The sequence below is a fragment of the Myotis davidii genome, unplaced genomic scaffold, assembly GCF_000327345.1.
Source record: "Myotis davidii unplaced genomic scaffold, ASM32734v1 scaffold185, whole genome shotgun sequence".
In the NCBI taxonomy this organism is placed as follows: domain Eukaryota; kingdom Metazoa; phylum Chordata; class Mammalia; order Chiroptera; family Vespertilionidae; genus Myotis; species Myotis davidii.
This window is the reverse complement of record NW_006297811.1, coordinates 2,810,595-2,825,485: the sequence shown is the minus strand read 5'-3', so window position 1 is coordinate 2,825,485 and position 14,891 is coordinate 2,810,595. Positions and strand designations below refer to the sequence as shown.

Genomic DNA, 14,891 nt, shown 5'->3' with positions numbered 1-14,891 from the left:
AATGAAAACAATATACCAAACCTTATGAGATGCAGCAAAATCAGTTTTAAGAGATAACTGTAGCAATAAATGCCTACATCAAGAAACAAGATCTCAACCTAACCTTACACCCCAAAAGAAGTAGAAAGAAGAACAAACGAAGCACAAAGTTAACTGGAGGAAGGAAATAAAGATCAGAGTGGAAATAAATGAGATAGAGACTAAAAGACAGTAGAAAAGGTCAATAAAACAATGTTGGGTTTTTAAAAAGATAAAGGCAAACCTTTAGCTAGACTTACCAAGAAAAGAGGACTAAAATACATGAAATCAGAGATGAAAGAGGAGATATTACAACTGATACCAAATAGAAAGGATCATAAGACACTACTATGAACAATCAATTATAGGCCAATAAATTGAACAACCTAGAAGAAATGGACAAATTCCTAGAAACATACGAACTACCAAGACAGAATCATAAAGAAATTCAAAATTTGAACAGACCAATCACTAGAACAGGGATTAAATCAATGAACAAAAATCTCTTAAAATTCCAATGGCTTCACTAGCCAATTCTACAAATCATTTAAAGAAGAATGAATACCAGTCCCAAACTTTTGCAAATAGTATAAGAGGAGGGATCTCTCTCAAACTCATTTTACAAGAGCAGCATTACCCAATACCAAAACCAGGCAAGGATACTGTGAAGAAAAGAAAATGCAGAACAATATCTCCCATTGAACATAGATGCACAAAGCCTCAACCAAATACTAGGAAACCAAATTCAACACTACATTGAAAGGATCACATATCATGATTATTCAAGAGATGCAAGAATGGTTCACCACCCACAAATCATTGATGTGATGCGTCACAATAATAAAATGAAAGATAAAAATTGCATGATTATTTTAATAGATGCAGAAAATTTGACAAAGTTCAAGTTATTCTCATGGTAAAACTCAAAAAATGGGGTATGGGGGGAATGTACCCCAATACAATACAGTCCCCACAGGTGGGAGGTGAGGATGGGTAAAATGATTAGGGGGTCAGATGTGCCAACTTCCAGTTAAAATAAACAAGTCATGGATATGTAATGTACAGCATGTTGACTAAAGAGCTAATATGCTAATTAGACTGGGCAGTGGAACGAAGGTCTGAATGAAGCCGGTACTGCAGCCACCTCAGCTGCGAGGGATCAAGGCAGCCGTCACGGCTGCGAAGACCTACCCTCACAGGGATTTTGTGCATTGGGCCTCTAGTATTGTATATTTGAACTTCGTTAAATAGTATATTTTAAAATCTGATGTCAAGAAGCAGAGTAGGTAACCACTATGCTTGCCTCCTTTCACAACTGAGAACCACATAAAGACTAACTGAACAAAAGTCGTATAACTGATGATATAATAAAGAAGCCACACAAGACTTTAGGGATGGAGACACAGAATGGGCCGGTCCCACACCTACAGTGTGGTGATTCTTTAAGAATCAGGAGAGATATCTCAGCTGTGGTGCAAGAGCTGCCAGCCCCAGATCAGACTCCCCACCTTGGACACCACTGTAAGGAAGAGGAGGCTCCATAACATCTTGCTGTGAAAACCAACAGGAATTGCACCTGAGTGAGATGGAGTGCTGCTGGAGAACCAGGTGATCCTCTTGAGCTGTGCACAAACTCACTTGCTCACAGACTCAGTCCCTTTGGACCTGAGCACAGGCAGAACAGCTCAAAAAAGCATCAGGGAAATATGAGGGTGGAACTGAGCTGACGAGCTTCAGAACAAGGGCAGCTCTCTCCAGGGACCAAAGCACTGGCAGGCAACAATGTTCTTCTGTTGAGCCCTTTTCCCACCCAGCTGGGAGATGCAGGCTGGGGCCAAATGGTAGCTCTCCATTAACCTGGCTGACACCATTCACCCCATTCTGGTGACTCCTAGAGACAATGCCCTTCCCAACTCATGCGCCCAGCCTGAACATACCTCAGCCTAATAAAGGCCCTGCATAACAAGCCCACAGCTAACATTCTCAATGGTGAAAAGCTAAAAAAAAAAATTTTTGTTTTTGAGGATCAGGAACAAAACAGGGTTGTCCACTTTCACCACTTTTATTCAACACTGGAGGCCCAGTGCATGGGTGGGGTCCCTTGGCGTATCCAGCCATCGGGGCCGGGGTGAGGGACCACGGGTGGTTGGCTGACCACAGGAGGTTGACCAGCCACGGGAGTTTGGCTGTGGGAGTACACTGGCCGGCTAGGGTGGAGGGACCGTGGGAGGTTGGCTGGCTGTGGGAGTGCACTGACCACCAGGGGCCAGCACCTGTGTTGAGCATCTGCCCCCTAGTGGTCAGTGCACATCATAGTGACTGGGTGACTGGTTGTTTGGTCAACCGGTTGTAATGGTCGTTTAGGCTTTTACGTATAGATATAGATATATAGATACAGATATAGATATAGATATATAGATATAGATATAGATAGTATTGGAAGTCCTAGTCACAGCAATCAGACCAAAATTAAAGGCATTTGAGTTGGAAAGGAAGAAATAAAACTGTCATTATTTGCAGATGATATGATACTATATAGAACTCTAAAGATTTCACCAACAAGCTATTAGGACTAATAATTGAATTTGTTAAAGTAGCAGGATACAGAATTAATATTTAGAAATTAATCTTTAGATGCCAATAACGAACTTTTAGCAAGAGAAATTAAGGAAAACAATCCCATTTACTTTTGCATCAGAATAAAATACGAAGGAGTAAATTTAACCAAGGAGGTCAAGACCTGTACTTGGAAAACTAAAGGCATTGAAAAGGAAAGGAAAGAAGATACAAATACATGGAAGCATATACCATGCTCATGGATAGGGAGAATTGACCATTAAAATGTCCATGTTACTCAAAGCAATGTACAGATTCAGAGCAATCCCCATCAAAATATAAATGGCATTTTTCACAGAGCTAGAACAAATAATCCTAAAAATTACATGGAACCACAAAAGGCCTCGAATAGCCAAAGCACTTCTGAGAAAGTAGAACAAAGTTGGAAATGTCACCCTTCCTGCTATCAAACATGCTACACGGCTACACTATTAAAAAGAGCATGGTACTGGCATAAAAATAGACACATAGGTCAATGGAACAGAATAGAGAGCCCATAAATAAACCCATGCCTATATGATCAATTATTCTCTGACAAAGGGGGCATAATATACAATGGGGTAAAGACAGTCTCTTCAACCAATGGTATTGTGAAAACGACATATATATTAATTTGAATTGGTTGTTTAAGGCAGCCATCTCTGGTGTTAACCTATGCCGCCATCTTCGGTTCTCCCCGCAACGAAAATAATTTTATGGTTGGGTCACAACATGAGGAACTGTATTTAAAGGGCCAGAAGGTTGAGAACCACTGCCTGAGACAAAAGAAAAAAATAAGCAATGGGAATACATCAAACTAAAAAGCTTTTGCACAGCAAAGAAAACCAACAAAATGGAAACACAACTTACTGAATGGAAGAAGTCATTCACCAATGATATATCCAAGAAGGGGTTAATCTCCAAAAGATATAAGGAACTCATACAACTTAACACCCCCCGTCCCCCCCAAAAAAAAATCAGATTAAAAATGGGCAGAGGATCATGAGTAGGAGGCAGAGTCCCCACTGTGCAGGGTGTGTCTGAGGCTTGTTGAGCTGCAACCTGCAGGATTGGAGCCTCGGTGCCGCAGGATTGGGGCCTCTGTGCGTCCCAGAATCCTTTCTGCTTACAGAGTTCAACTCAGATTCACCCTATTTAACCCTCCAGCTTCGGGTGTGGGCGCCTCTCAGGTCCTGCAGTCCAGGTCTCAGGGTCCAGAACAGATAGGAACTTTGAGGACATGGCCATTGCCTTCTCTGAGGAAGAGTGGGGGCTCCGTGATGACGATCAGAGATTTCTGTACTGCAATGTGATGCTGGAAGTCTTTGCACTTGTAGCATCTGTAGGTTGTTGGCATAAGACAGATGATACAGGGGCCTTTTCTGAGAGAGTGCATATGTATAAGGAGAGTCATAGGTCAGGCCTTCTAAGACAGCTCCAGCAACCCAGAAGACTCGTATGTAAGTGGTGTGTGTCGGTGGTTAAAAGATATTTTACACCTAATGGAGTCACAAGCAGCATTATTTGAGCAGAAAAGCTTCTTTAGTGACGCATGTTTGAGAGACTTCTGTTTCATTGCAAATGCTCACTAGCAACAGAGGGATGCCAGTGGAGAGAAACCTTGGAAAGAAGCTATGGACAGGGCCTCATTTGTGAGCAGATGCACCTTCCACTTATCTTGGCTGCCTTCAATCAGTAGGGAGGCTGGGAAAGTCTTCCCAGGCATCATATGGCTTCTCCAGCACCAGATCACTCTAAACACTGGAGAGCCACACAGTGGCCGTGAGATTTCACAGGAATTTCTCAGTGGAAAAACTTATCACCAGTGGGGTGGATATGAAAAAGCTGCAGAAACTTGTTCAACGTCAGAGTATATGCTCTGGAGAAGTGAATTATGAGGGTAACAAATGTAGGAAAGTTTTTAGATGTGTTGTTAACCTCTGTCGACATAGGAGAATTCACACTGGAGAAAGCCCCATGAGTAACTGATTTGGGAAGTTCTTCAGTGAAAGCACTGCTTTCATAAAACATCAGGGAGTTCACACTGGAGAAAAGCCATCTGAGTAGAGTGATTGTGGAAAGTCCATTAGACAAAAGTTTACCCTCATTCTACATACAGAGTTCATACTGGAGAAAAGCCATATGAGTGTCCTGATTGCGGGAAGTCCTTTAGTCGAAGCTCTACCCTTATTCACCACCACAGAGTTCACACTGGAGAAGATATATTGAATGTAGTGATTGTGGAAAGTCTTTCAGTCCTAGATCTACCCTCATCCAACATCACAGAGTTCATACTGGTGAAAAGCCATATGAATGTACTGATTTTGGGAAGTCCTTCAGTGAAAAGTCTAATTTCAGTAAACACCACAAAGTTCACACTAGAGCAGTGATGGCGAACCTGTGACACACGAACTCATTTTTTTTTGGTTGATTTTTCTTTGTTAAATGGCATTTAAATATATAAAATAAATATCAAAAATATAAGTCTTTGTTTTACTACGGTTGCAAATATCAAAAAATTTCTATATGTGACCCGGCACTAGAGTTAAGTTAGGGTTTTTCAAAATGCTGACACGCCGAGCTCAAAAGGTTCGCCATCACTGCTCTAGAGAAAAGTCATATGAGTGTCCAGATTGTGGGAAGTCCTTCAGTCAAAGCTATAACCTCACTCAGCACCAGACAATTCACACTGGTGCTAGGCTTTATGACTGTAGTGAATATGGGACATTTTTTAGCCAAAAACCTAGCTTCCTTTTCTCCTGTTCACAAAGGAGAAAAGCCTTAAATGTGCAGGGAATGCTTTCTTTTTCTCACTGAGAATATCAACACTGAAGGAGACTCTGACACACATTTAACTGAATATAAACGCCTTTTATTGCAACATACACTGCTAAATTCCTCATAAGTATTAGGTACCAGTGAGGCTTTGAGGAGCTGCATTGCACTTGCTAACCTGCCCAGGCCTACTACCCAGTGATTGTCACTGCAAGTATTTGTGGCTGAAGCGACTTTACCTTTACAACCTGCATCAGTCACAACCCCTGTGTGCTCAGGGAAAATGAATACTGTGTTCTCCCTTGTGCTTCAGGAAATTATGACTAGTCCAAGCTCTTGGCTATACCACCTACGTTTGTATAAGTATACTCTATTATGTGTGCACAATGACGAAATTCCCTCACAACACACTTCTCAGAATGTATCCCCACTTGTTAAGTAGCTCGTGACTATAATTAGAAAAGAAAAAAGAGTTCTAAAATTAATATGGAATCACAAAGGACCCTAAATAGCCCAACCAATCCTAACAAAGAACAAAGCTGGAGGCAACACACTTACTAATTTCACTGACTATATTACGCCGAGAGCTATAGTACTACAGTACTCAAAATAGTATGGTACTTGCAATAAAAAGAGGCACGTAGACAAGTGAAATAGAATCAGGAGCCCAGAAATAAATCTATGCATATACAGTTAACTAATATTTGATAAGGGAGTAAAGAATACTCAGTGGAGAAATGATAGTCCCTTTGATATATGATTCTAGGTAAATTGAATATCCACATGCAAAAGAATGAAACTAGATCCCTGTCTTACATCACTCATAATGAATTAAAGACTTCAAGTAAGACTTGAAACCATAAAACTCCTAGAAGAAAACATGGAAAGAGCTCCTTGACAAGTACCTTAATAATTTTTGGATATGAGACTTAGAGTACAAGCATCAAAATAAGTAAACTAGTGGGACTACACTAAGCTAAAAAGTGCATAGCTAAAGAAATAACAAAACGCGAAAAGGCAACAAACAAAAATAAAAGGTAACATGAAGTAGGAGAAAGTATTTGGAAACCACACATCTTATAAAGAGTTAATATTCAAAATATACAGGGAACTCACATAACTCAATACCAAAAAAAAACCACAATGTGATTAAAAATGAGTAAAGGGCCTGGATAGACATTTTTCCAAAGAAAATATTTAAATGGTCAACAAGGTACATGAAAAAGTGCTCAAGTTCACTAATTATTAGGGAAATGCAAGTCAAACCCACAATGAGATACCACCTCAGCCGTTTAGAATGGTTGTCATCAGAAAGATAAGTAACTAGTACTGGTAAGGATGTGGAGAAAGAGGAGCCCTTCTGCACTGTTGGTGAGCATGTAAATTGGTGCAGCCACTACTGAAAACAGTATGGAGGTTCCTTAAAATACTGAAAACAGTTCTAAGTGATCCAGCAGTTCCACTTTATATATCTGAGGGAAACAAAATCACTACACCAAAGAGCTGAACCCCCATCTTCAGTGCAGCATTATTTAGGACAGAAACAATGTAAATGTACACTGATGGATGAATGGATAAAGAAAACGTGGGTGTATACATACAGTGCAGCAATACTCAGCCATAGAAAATGAAATCCTGCCATTTGCAACAATGTGGATGGACCTTGAGGGCATTATGCTAAGTGAAACAAGTCAGAGAAAGACAAATACTATTTGACCTCATGTGTAATCTTTAAAAAACAAAACAAAACACCTCATAGATAAAATTGGGGTTGGGGGTGAGACTTGATAAAGACAGAAGGCACATGGTGGGAATGCAGACTGGTGCAGCCACTGTGGAGAACAGTATGGCGCGACTGAGAAACAGCGATCAGGCTATCAATCCCCAGAAGGAAAGTAGGAGAGGGCGGGGGTAAGGGGAAGAGATCAACCGAAGGACTTGTATACATGTATATAAGCCAAACCAATGGACATGGACAACAGGGGGATGGGATCGTGAGTGTGTGGGGCAGGGTGGGGGGGAAGTTGGGGGCTAATGGGGGGGATGAGGACACATTTGTAATACCTTAACTAATAAAAAAAAAGACAGAAGGCACAAACATCCAGTATAAGTTCTGGGGCTGTAATGTACAGCATGGTGACTATAGTTAACAATACTGTATTGTGTTCTTGAAAATTGCTAGGAAAGTAAATCAAATTTTCATCACAAGGAAACAATTTTGAAACTACGTGAGGTGATGGTGTTAGCTTAGAATTGAACATTTATGCAGCATTTTGTGTTCACCTTAACTCAAGCACCTGTTTACACAATGTTTCTGAAGTGCTTTTATTTTAGAATCATGAAGTAATTCTATAGCAAGGCAGGATTATAGATTAAAAAAATTATATTGAAGGTGTTTAGCATGTTTAACATTTAGAAACATTATTGGTTTAGTTGCCCTAACTAATTAGTCTTTGTATGTCTAGCTTTCTGTGGTTCATAATGCTTGTGCCTAATGATTCCCTTAAGGTACTTGACAGGGTACCCTCACTTCATCATTGAAAAAATTGACCCCCAAAAGCAAGGCAGCCTAGTGTGATAGCTAATAGCAGGGACTCTGGGGCCAGGCTGCCTCCCACGGGCTGGGTGTGCACATTGACCAAATTGGATTTGTTTGGATTCATACCAAGGTATTAGAAATAATTTCTGATGCTTTAAATGGTACTCTTATTCACAGCTTTTAAAAAAATACAGTAAAACTCCCTAGCAGAATTAGATACTAAATTTCCCTCTTCTTACCACATTCCCTGCAAGCCTGTTTGTTACACAGTGAAACCTGTGCAGGCCACAGCTTCACTGTTGTCCACATTGTCCCACGTTAGCTCTTCGAAATTGTTAAATGTCCTTCACCCCCACTGTGAACTCTAACATTGAGATGGAATTTTTTTTTAATTTACAGATAATACAGCAGACACACCAAGTAGTAGAAACTGAGCAAAACAAAGAAATTGAGAAATGGAAAAGACTCGCACAGTTGAAGAATCGTGAGCTGGACAAGTTCCGCACAGAATTAGACTCGATATTGGATGTTCTCCGAGAGCTTCAGCGGCAGGGGGTGGTTGTGCCCGTTGCCTTTGCGGAGGAAGTGAATGCACCACAGTATTAGCTAGAACTTCAGATGTCACAGGACCTCCTGGAAGGGCCTGATGCATGGCAGCTGGGATCCGGCCTCATCAGAGAAGGCTGTTGAAAACAAGTGTTCCAGGATGTTCCCAGGAAACAACACAAAAGCAACATTTCAAAATAAATTGCTCTTAACCAATAAGGAAAAAAAAGCATTGTAGCATATTTTACTGAAAATCTTTAACCAGTCACGTTTTACATAATTTACGGACAAGTCTCTTTATGTCAGGTGATTAGAATTAGTGAATTACATAGTAAAAGTTCTCACTTACACGCTAGGTGTGAAAAGAAAAGAAAATTGCACCTCCTCTGCCATTGTCAAGTGCCAGAAAAGCAGGTCCTGTTTCTCGTGGAAACGCAGGGAGGATGTGAGCACAGTGGCTGGCACAACCACATCGCCAGTCACCGAGCAGGAGAGTTTCCGCAATAACTTGAACAAGAATTATAATTTCCGGGTAGTAGTGAAGTATCTTGTGTCACCCAGGTTTCCACTCCCACCTCTGTGTGCCTCATTTTTGTCACCTGCTGTACGTGCAAAATATATATACAAGTAATAGGGAGATTTTGGTTTAACTGTTTTATGCCACATGTCTTAAGTGCCAGTCCATTTTTTGTAACTCTAAGATTGTAGACAGAACATAACATTTTTACTTTTTCTATTTAAAAGGTAATATGTGTTCATTAGAAAAAAAACTAAAAGCTTGCACAAAAGCAGCCAGATTGTTATTTTACTCTGCAATTCCCATTTCCAGAAGCAGATAGTGAGTATGTAATATATTGGTCAGTTAAAGCTATAGCCGCTTTGTTTTCAGATGTTCTAGCCCAGCACTGTCCAACTGAAGTATAATTAATGTGAGCCACATATAATTTTTATTTTATTGTAGCCACATGTAAAAATATTTTTATATGAAATTAATTTTGGAAATTTATATATTGAAAATGTGAATATAAAAGTTGAGTTTTTACATTATTTTTTCATACTATCCAAATTCTGGTATATTTTACATTTATAAACACATCTCACCTCGGACTAACCACATTCCAAGTGCTCAATAACCACAGGCTAATAAATGCAATTCTAGAATAATAATCACAATGTGAAGCACTTTATAAAGGACATGTGAAATAGATCTTGGTGGAATTATGGATAGCAAATGTGAAATGTGGAAATTAATGTCAATGTTCAGCATTTTTTTTTCTCCGACAGCCTCAGCTATATTCAGTTCCCTGGAGAGAGAAACCTCCTCCCCTTCTTCTCTTCTTCCCCTCCCTCTTTTCTGCATCCTTGAGACGCTGGCATCCTGTCACTTCCCGAAACACCAAAGCCTCAGCCTGCTGATTATGGCCCAGAGAACACGGAGGCCTGCAGCTCTGCTTTAGGGTCGGGCAGACCTTCCGTTTCCCCAAAAGGGAACCAAGAGGCTCAGGGTCTCGCCTCCCTTCCTGGCCTGCCGCTGCTCAAGAGGGGAACCTGCAATGTATACCTCAGATAAAAGCAATTCGCAGAATAAACTCTCAGCATTTTTTAATGTCCTTTTCCTAAGAGGGTAGAAAAAGCATTATAGCTTGCTATTTTTTTTATGTGAAAGAATCCTAATTTAAGTTATAATATAAACTGTTTTGGTTATTATTTTCTCTGTGTTTTTCATCTGCAAACCTGTTAATTTATAGCTACACCCATTCCTCACTTTGTCTTTTTGACTGACTATTCATGGGCTCTTCATTCCAGGCACAAACATGACTGATTCTGAAACACAAGAAGCGCAAGCATCAAATAGATGATTACTTACAGCAAAAGTGCATCCTATTTTGATGAGGATTTTATATTCTGTTTTGGAGTAAGCTGTGCACATGTCAGATGTTCAATTCTATTTACAGATTAAAGATCCATAAGCACTTTCAGAACTTTTAGTTACAACTAGCACCAGCAAGAACCATATTCCATCCCTTAGTCAATACACTAAAGGTCCAGGGTGAGAACATGGAAGATAGACAACTTTAGACACTTGTGTGAAGATTTAAGCGCCAGAAAATATCAGTCTTCTCCCACCAGTCCCCCCTCCTCACAATGTCAAGGCATCCACAGGCCTTCCCTTCAGGAACCTCATCAGAATGCATGGCTTTCCGCTGAAACACACTTGTGCAGAGAGATTTCTGAGTGAGCCCATAGTATCCTACAACTACCAGCTACCCTGGGAAGTCCGGGCTTTAGTACCAAGATCTCATTCCATATTGCAAGAATCCTAAATTTATGACTAAATGTCTAGAAGGTGAAAGCATTCCCTTTCCCACCCATACCAGCGAGGACTCTAAGTAGTCCAAGATCTGCACGCACATGAAATAGGTAACCTTACTCAGAATAAGGTTTTTTTCCCATTTGTAGTTACAACAGTCATCCTGTTTCAGAGAGCTCCTCAGTGGTGAAAAGAGTGTAGTTTGAATATCCTTCCAAGTTATGAGTAATCCTGTTGTAGTATTTGAACCATTTATGGCCTTTCTTCAGTTTCTATAGAAATCTTTAATAAAAAGCACACGTAGATGTTTTTTTTTAAAAAAAGCACATTTTTTTAAAATATATTTTTATTGATTTCAGAGAGGAAGAGAGAGAAACACCAATGATGAGAGTCATTGATCGGCTGCCTCCTGCACGCCCCTACCGGGGATCAAACCTGCAACCTGGGCATATGCCCTTGACTAGAATTGAACCCAGGACCCTTCAATCCACAGGCTGACGCTCTATCCACTGAGCCAAACCAGCTAGGGCCACGTGTTTCTTCTCAATACCTGTCCAGTGTGGTAAGAGTAGACCTAGTGCTAGTGAACCATTTTCTCCCTCCATAGATCCATTTTTCTCTCCAGGTTTGCTGAAAGCTTCAATCACAACCACCTAAAGAGTGCAAACAGGAAGAGAGATATTCTTTCCCATCTACACCTACTTTATAAGATTGTTGTACGTAATAGGGCAGCATCAATAAAAGGAAATCTCCAGAGGAGGAGGAGAAGCACCAAGTTTCTTTAGAATAAAATGAATTGTTAGTCAGTTATAGAACGAGAAATGGACTAGACCTTATGAGGAGAAGACAAAAACAATAGGACAATTGTACCAAGTATGCCTTGTCGGAGCACAAAAGTGAAGAGGGCAGAGCACACCAGGAGCTTGGCCCAGTAGAGCTAGTCTCAGCCTGCTCTGCACTTGAACCCCTCCAGGTCGCCTGCTGATGGGGGTCCTACCTCAGGGTATTTATAGCACAGTGAAGTTCTGCTGCAGAGGACAGAGGGGGACAACGGCCCATGGCCTGTGTAACTCCTTAGGGAAAAGTCTGGAAGGGACTTGGGGAAGGATTGGTGAGGAAGGTACAAGTGAAGTCATGAGGGAAAGAATTGGTATAAAAGGGTGGAACTGCACCTGCTGATTAGAGAAGACGGTGAAATGAAGCAGCTTTTATTTTACCTCCCACCAGCTCCGGGCAGGCAGGGTAAATAACCACACACCTGCATGCCCTTGCCTTCTTATCTGTTTGGCTCATTATGGCCGCAAGGAGCCTAATGAGAACAGCCAGGTGCTCACTCCCCTGACCTGAGGCCAGAGCCCTCACAGCAGCCCAGTCCCTCACACATAGGAGCGTAGTAAACAAATCGCCTTCTTTTGTCCCTTGACCTCCATCTACAAATACACCCAGAGACCATAGCTATTCTCATATTCATAGCACAACTCGGCTCCCAGCAGGGCAGCGGGATCACGTTGGGTCTGCCTCTCTGCCTGTCCTCTCCTCAGGGCCAGCCCCTATTCCCAATTCCTGCCCGAATTACTCACTGTTCTCATGAAATTCAACATGTTTGAAACCAACTAATTTCTCCCTGAAACCAGCTGCCCGCTCCCCTGGATTTCAACATTGTTTGGTCGGTCCTCAACTCTGAGGCATCCTTGACCTCCTTAGTGAATTCGGTGTGCTCTGACAAATTGCCATAGATGAAACAACAAGCATTTCTCTCACAGTTCTGGAGGCTGGAAGTCCAAGATGGAGAGTCTGGGTGAGGGTTCGCTCCTGGTTTGAAGACGGCTCTCTCTCCTGAATCCTCACGTGGTGGAAAACAGACAGCCCGTTTGAGACTCTGCCAAAGGCACTAATCCCATCCATATGAGCTCTGCCCTCCCGACCTCATAACCCTAATCTCCTCCCAAAAGCCCCAAGTAGGAGGTTTCACTGTGAATTCTGAGGAGGCACAAACCTTGAGGCCACACATTAGCTAACTCTCCCCGCATGGAGTCATCAAACCTGTGGCCAATTCCTTCAAAATAACGCTTGCATCTCTCTTTCCATACCCACCTCCGCTGAAGCCCAGTCACCATTTTTTAGCAAAAAATGCCTGCTTTCTTGATTGAGGTTTACTTGCTTTCTCTACCCAGTGCTCTTCTCATTCCAAACAGTCAGCAAAACAGCATTGCCAGGTAGTTCTTCCTAAAACTCTACACCACCACCCCATTTCACCCTGCTGTTTTCTAGGTGTAAATATCAGAATTTTTACCTTAGCCTCAAGGTACTACTCCGTCTGATCCCAGCCTTCCTCTCCACACTCCAAGACCTCTAATCTAAACAAATCCTCCGTCAGTTTTCTATTACTGCCGTAACAAATCACCACACATTTCACAGCTTAAAACAGCTTAACCGCCATCTTACGGTTCTGTAGGTCGGAGATCCAATGCAGTTCTCGTTGGGCTGAGATCAGGGAAGCAGCAGGAGGCTCCAGGACAGAATGTTTCCTTGCCTTTTCCAGCTTCCAGAGGGCACCCACATTCCTTGGCGGTTGCCCCCTTCCTCCACCTTCACAGCCAGCAACCTTTCACTTCGCTGAGCATTCCTCCAGGGTCCCAACTCCCTCTGACTCTCAACTCAGCATGCAAAGGTTTCTCTGCTTTTAAGGGCCCACGTGATTAGATTGGGCCCACCTGGAGAATGCAGGCCTCTTCCCATCTCAGGCGCCTTAACTTAACCACATAGATAGGCAAAGCCCCTTTCGCCATGGACAGTAATATTTTCACAGATGGCTACCTTGTGTGTGTGTGTGGGGGCGGGGGGGGATTCTGCCTTTCACACTCCCCTCATTCAAACCAAACTACTAATCTTCTAACCATGACATCTATTCTATCTTCTCTGCTGTGTCCTCGTGCTCCCATTGGACCAAATCACTCCCACCACTTCCTCTATCCACCACACCAGGTTTTCATGATCACATTCTTCTCTGAATGGAACATATTTTCTGCATCCTATGTCTAATTATCGTTCCTTGTTTACACGTGCGCGCGCGCACACACACACACACACACACACACATCCCCTGTCCATCTCTTTATTTTCTTAATGCCTAGAGGCATCAATTCCATAATGACAATGACATTGACAATGATGGCACAGGCCTCTCACGCTCTTATAAAGAAGGAATCACTGCTACACTGCCACAGAAATGGGCTTATAACTGCTACAGTGTTTGTCTTTTTATTTATGTCACTGTAGCTAAGACTTTTTAGGCCATGGATTTTTTAATAATGTCTTTAATTTTTCAATTACACTTGACATACAATATTATATTAATTTCAGGTGTACACCATAGTGATTAGACACTTATTTAACTTACAAAGTGATCACCTTGATAAGTCTAGTACCTCTCTGACATTATACATAATTTTTTAAGATTTTAATGTGAGTCTTCTTTAATCACTAATCAAGATTCTAGTTTAGGACAAAAATCTAAGATTTTTACCTTCTAACAAATTGTCTGCTAGCCCTTAAACACAGGATGCTTTAATAAAGATTAGAGCTGTGCTACACAAATACACAGGATCCATACAATCTTAGAGGATGTAATTACTAAGGAAGAAAAACAAAATACATTCATAAGTGCCTTAAACTTCAAACTGCTCACAGGAGAAATCATTACCCACAGTGAGTGTCACATTGACACGGCGCCTTGGTGATGAGAAAGCTGATTTTCCTACTCATAGAGTTATGCTGCTAATTTGTTGGATGATAAAACAGTTTTCCCATTTTATCTGTTCCTAGTAAGTAAACATACTCCTTGCTACCAGATCAATGGGCTGAATTTCTCCCATAAGAAGGACATGATTAACAACAATAAAGCCCACTGCATGGGAGAACATATTTGCCAATTTGCCCATGTTATCACCAATAAGAGTTTAATCTCCAACATTTATAGGAAACTCATACAACTTAACAAAAGGAAGATAAAAAATCCAATCAAAAAATGGGCAAAGGACTTAAATAGACACTTTTCAAAAGAGGACATTCAGAAAGCCAAGAGACATATGAAAACATGCTCAAAGT

The 14,891-nt window shown here is 41.3% G+C and overlaps 1 protein-coding gene across 6 annotated transcripts in view; it reads left to right on the top strand.

Moving 5' to 3' along the window:
- The window catches only part of CEP162 (centrosomal protein 162kDa), an 80,761-nt gene extending 72,068 nt beyond the window's left edge, over positions 1–8,693 (top strand). For 5 of the 6 annotated variants that reach the window (XM_006773462.2, XM_006773463.2, XM_015570300.1 and 2 more), the window contains one exon: positions 8,327–8,693. In XM_006773462.2, the coding sequence (XP_006773525.1) occupies positions 8,327–8,533 (207 nt within the window). In that variant the 3' untranslated portion in view covers positions 8,534–8,693. The remainder of the gene's footprint in view (positions 1–8,326) is intronic. The other variant, XR_436175.2, reaches the window with a different exon arrangement.
- Positions 8,694–14,891: the final 6,198 nt, after the last annotated feature.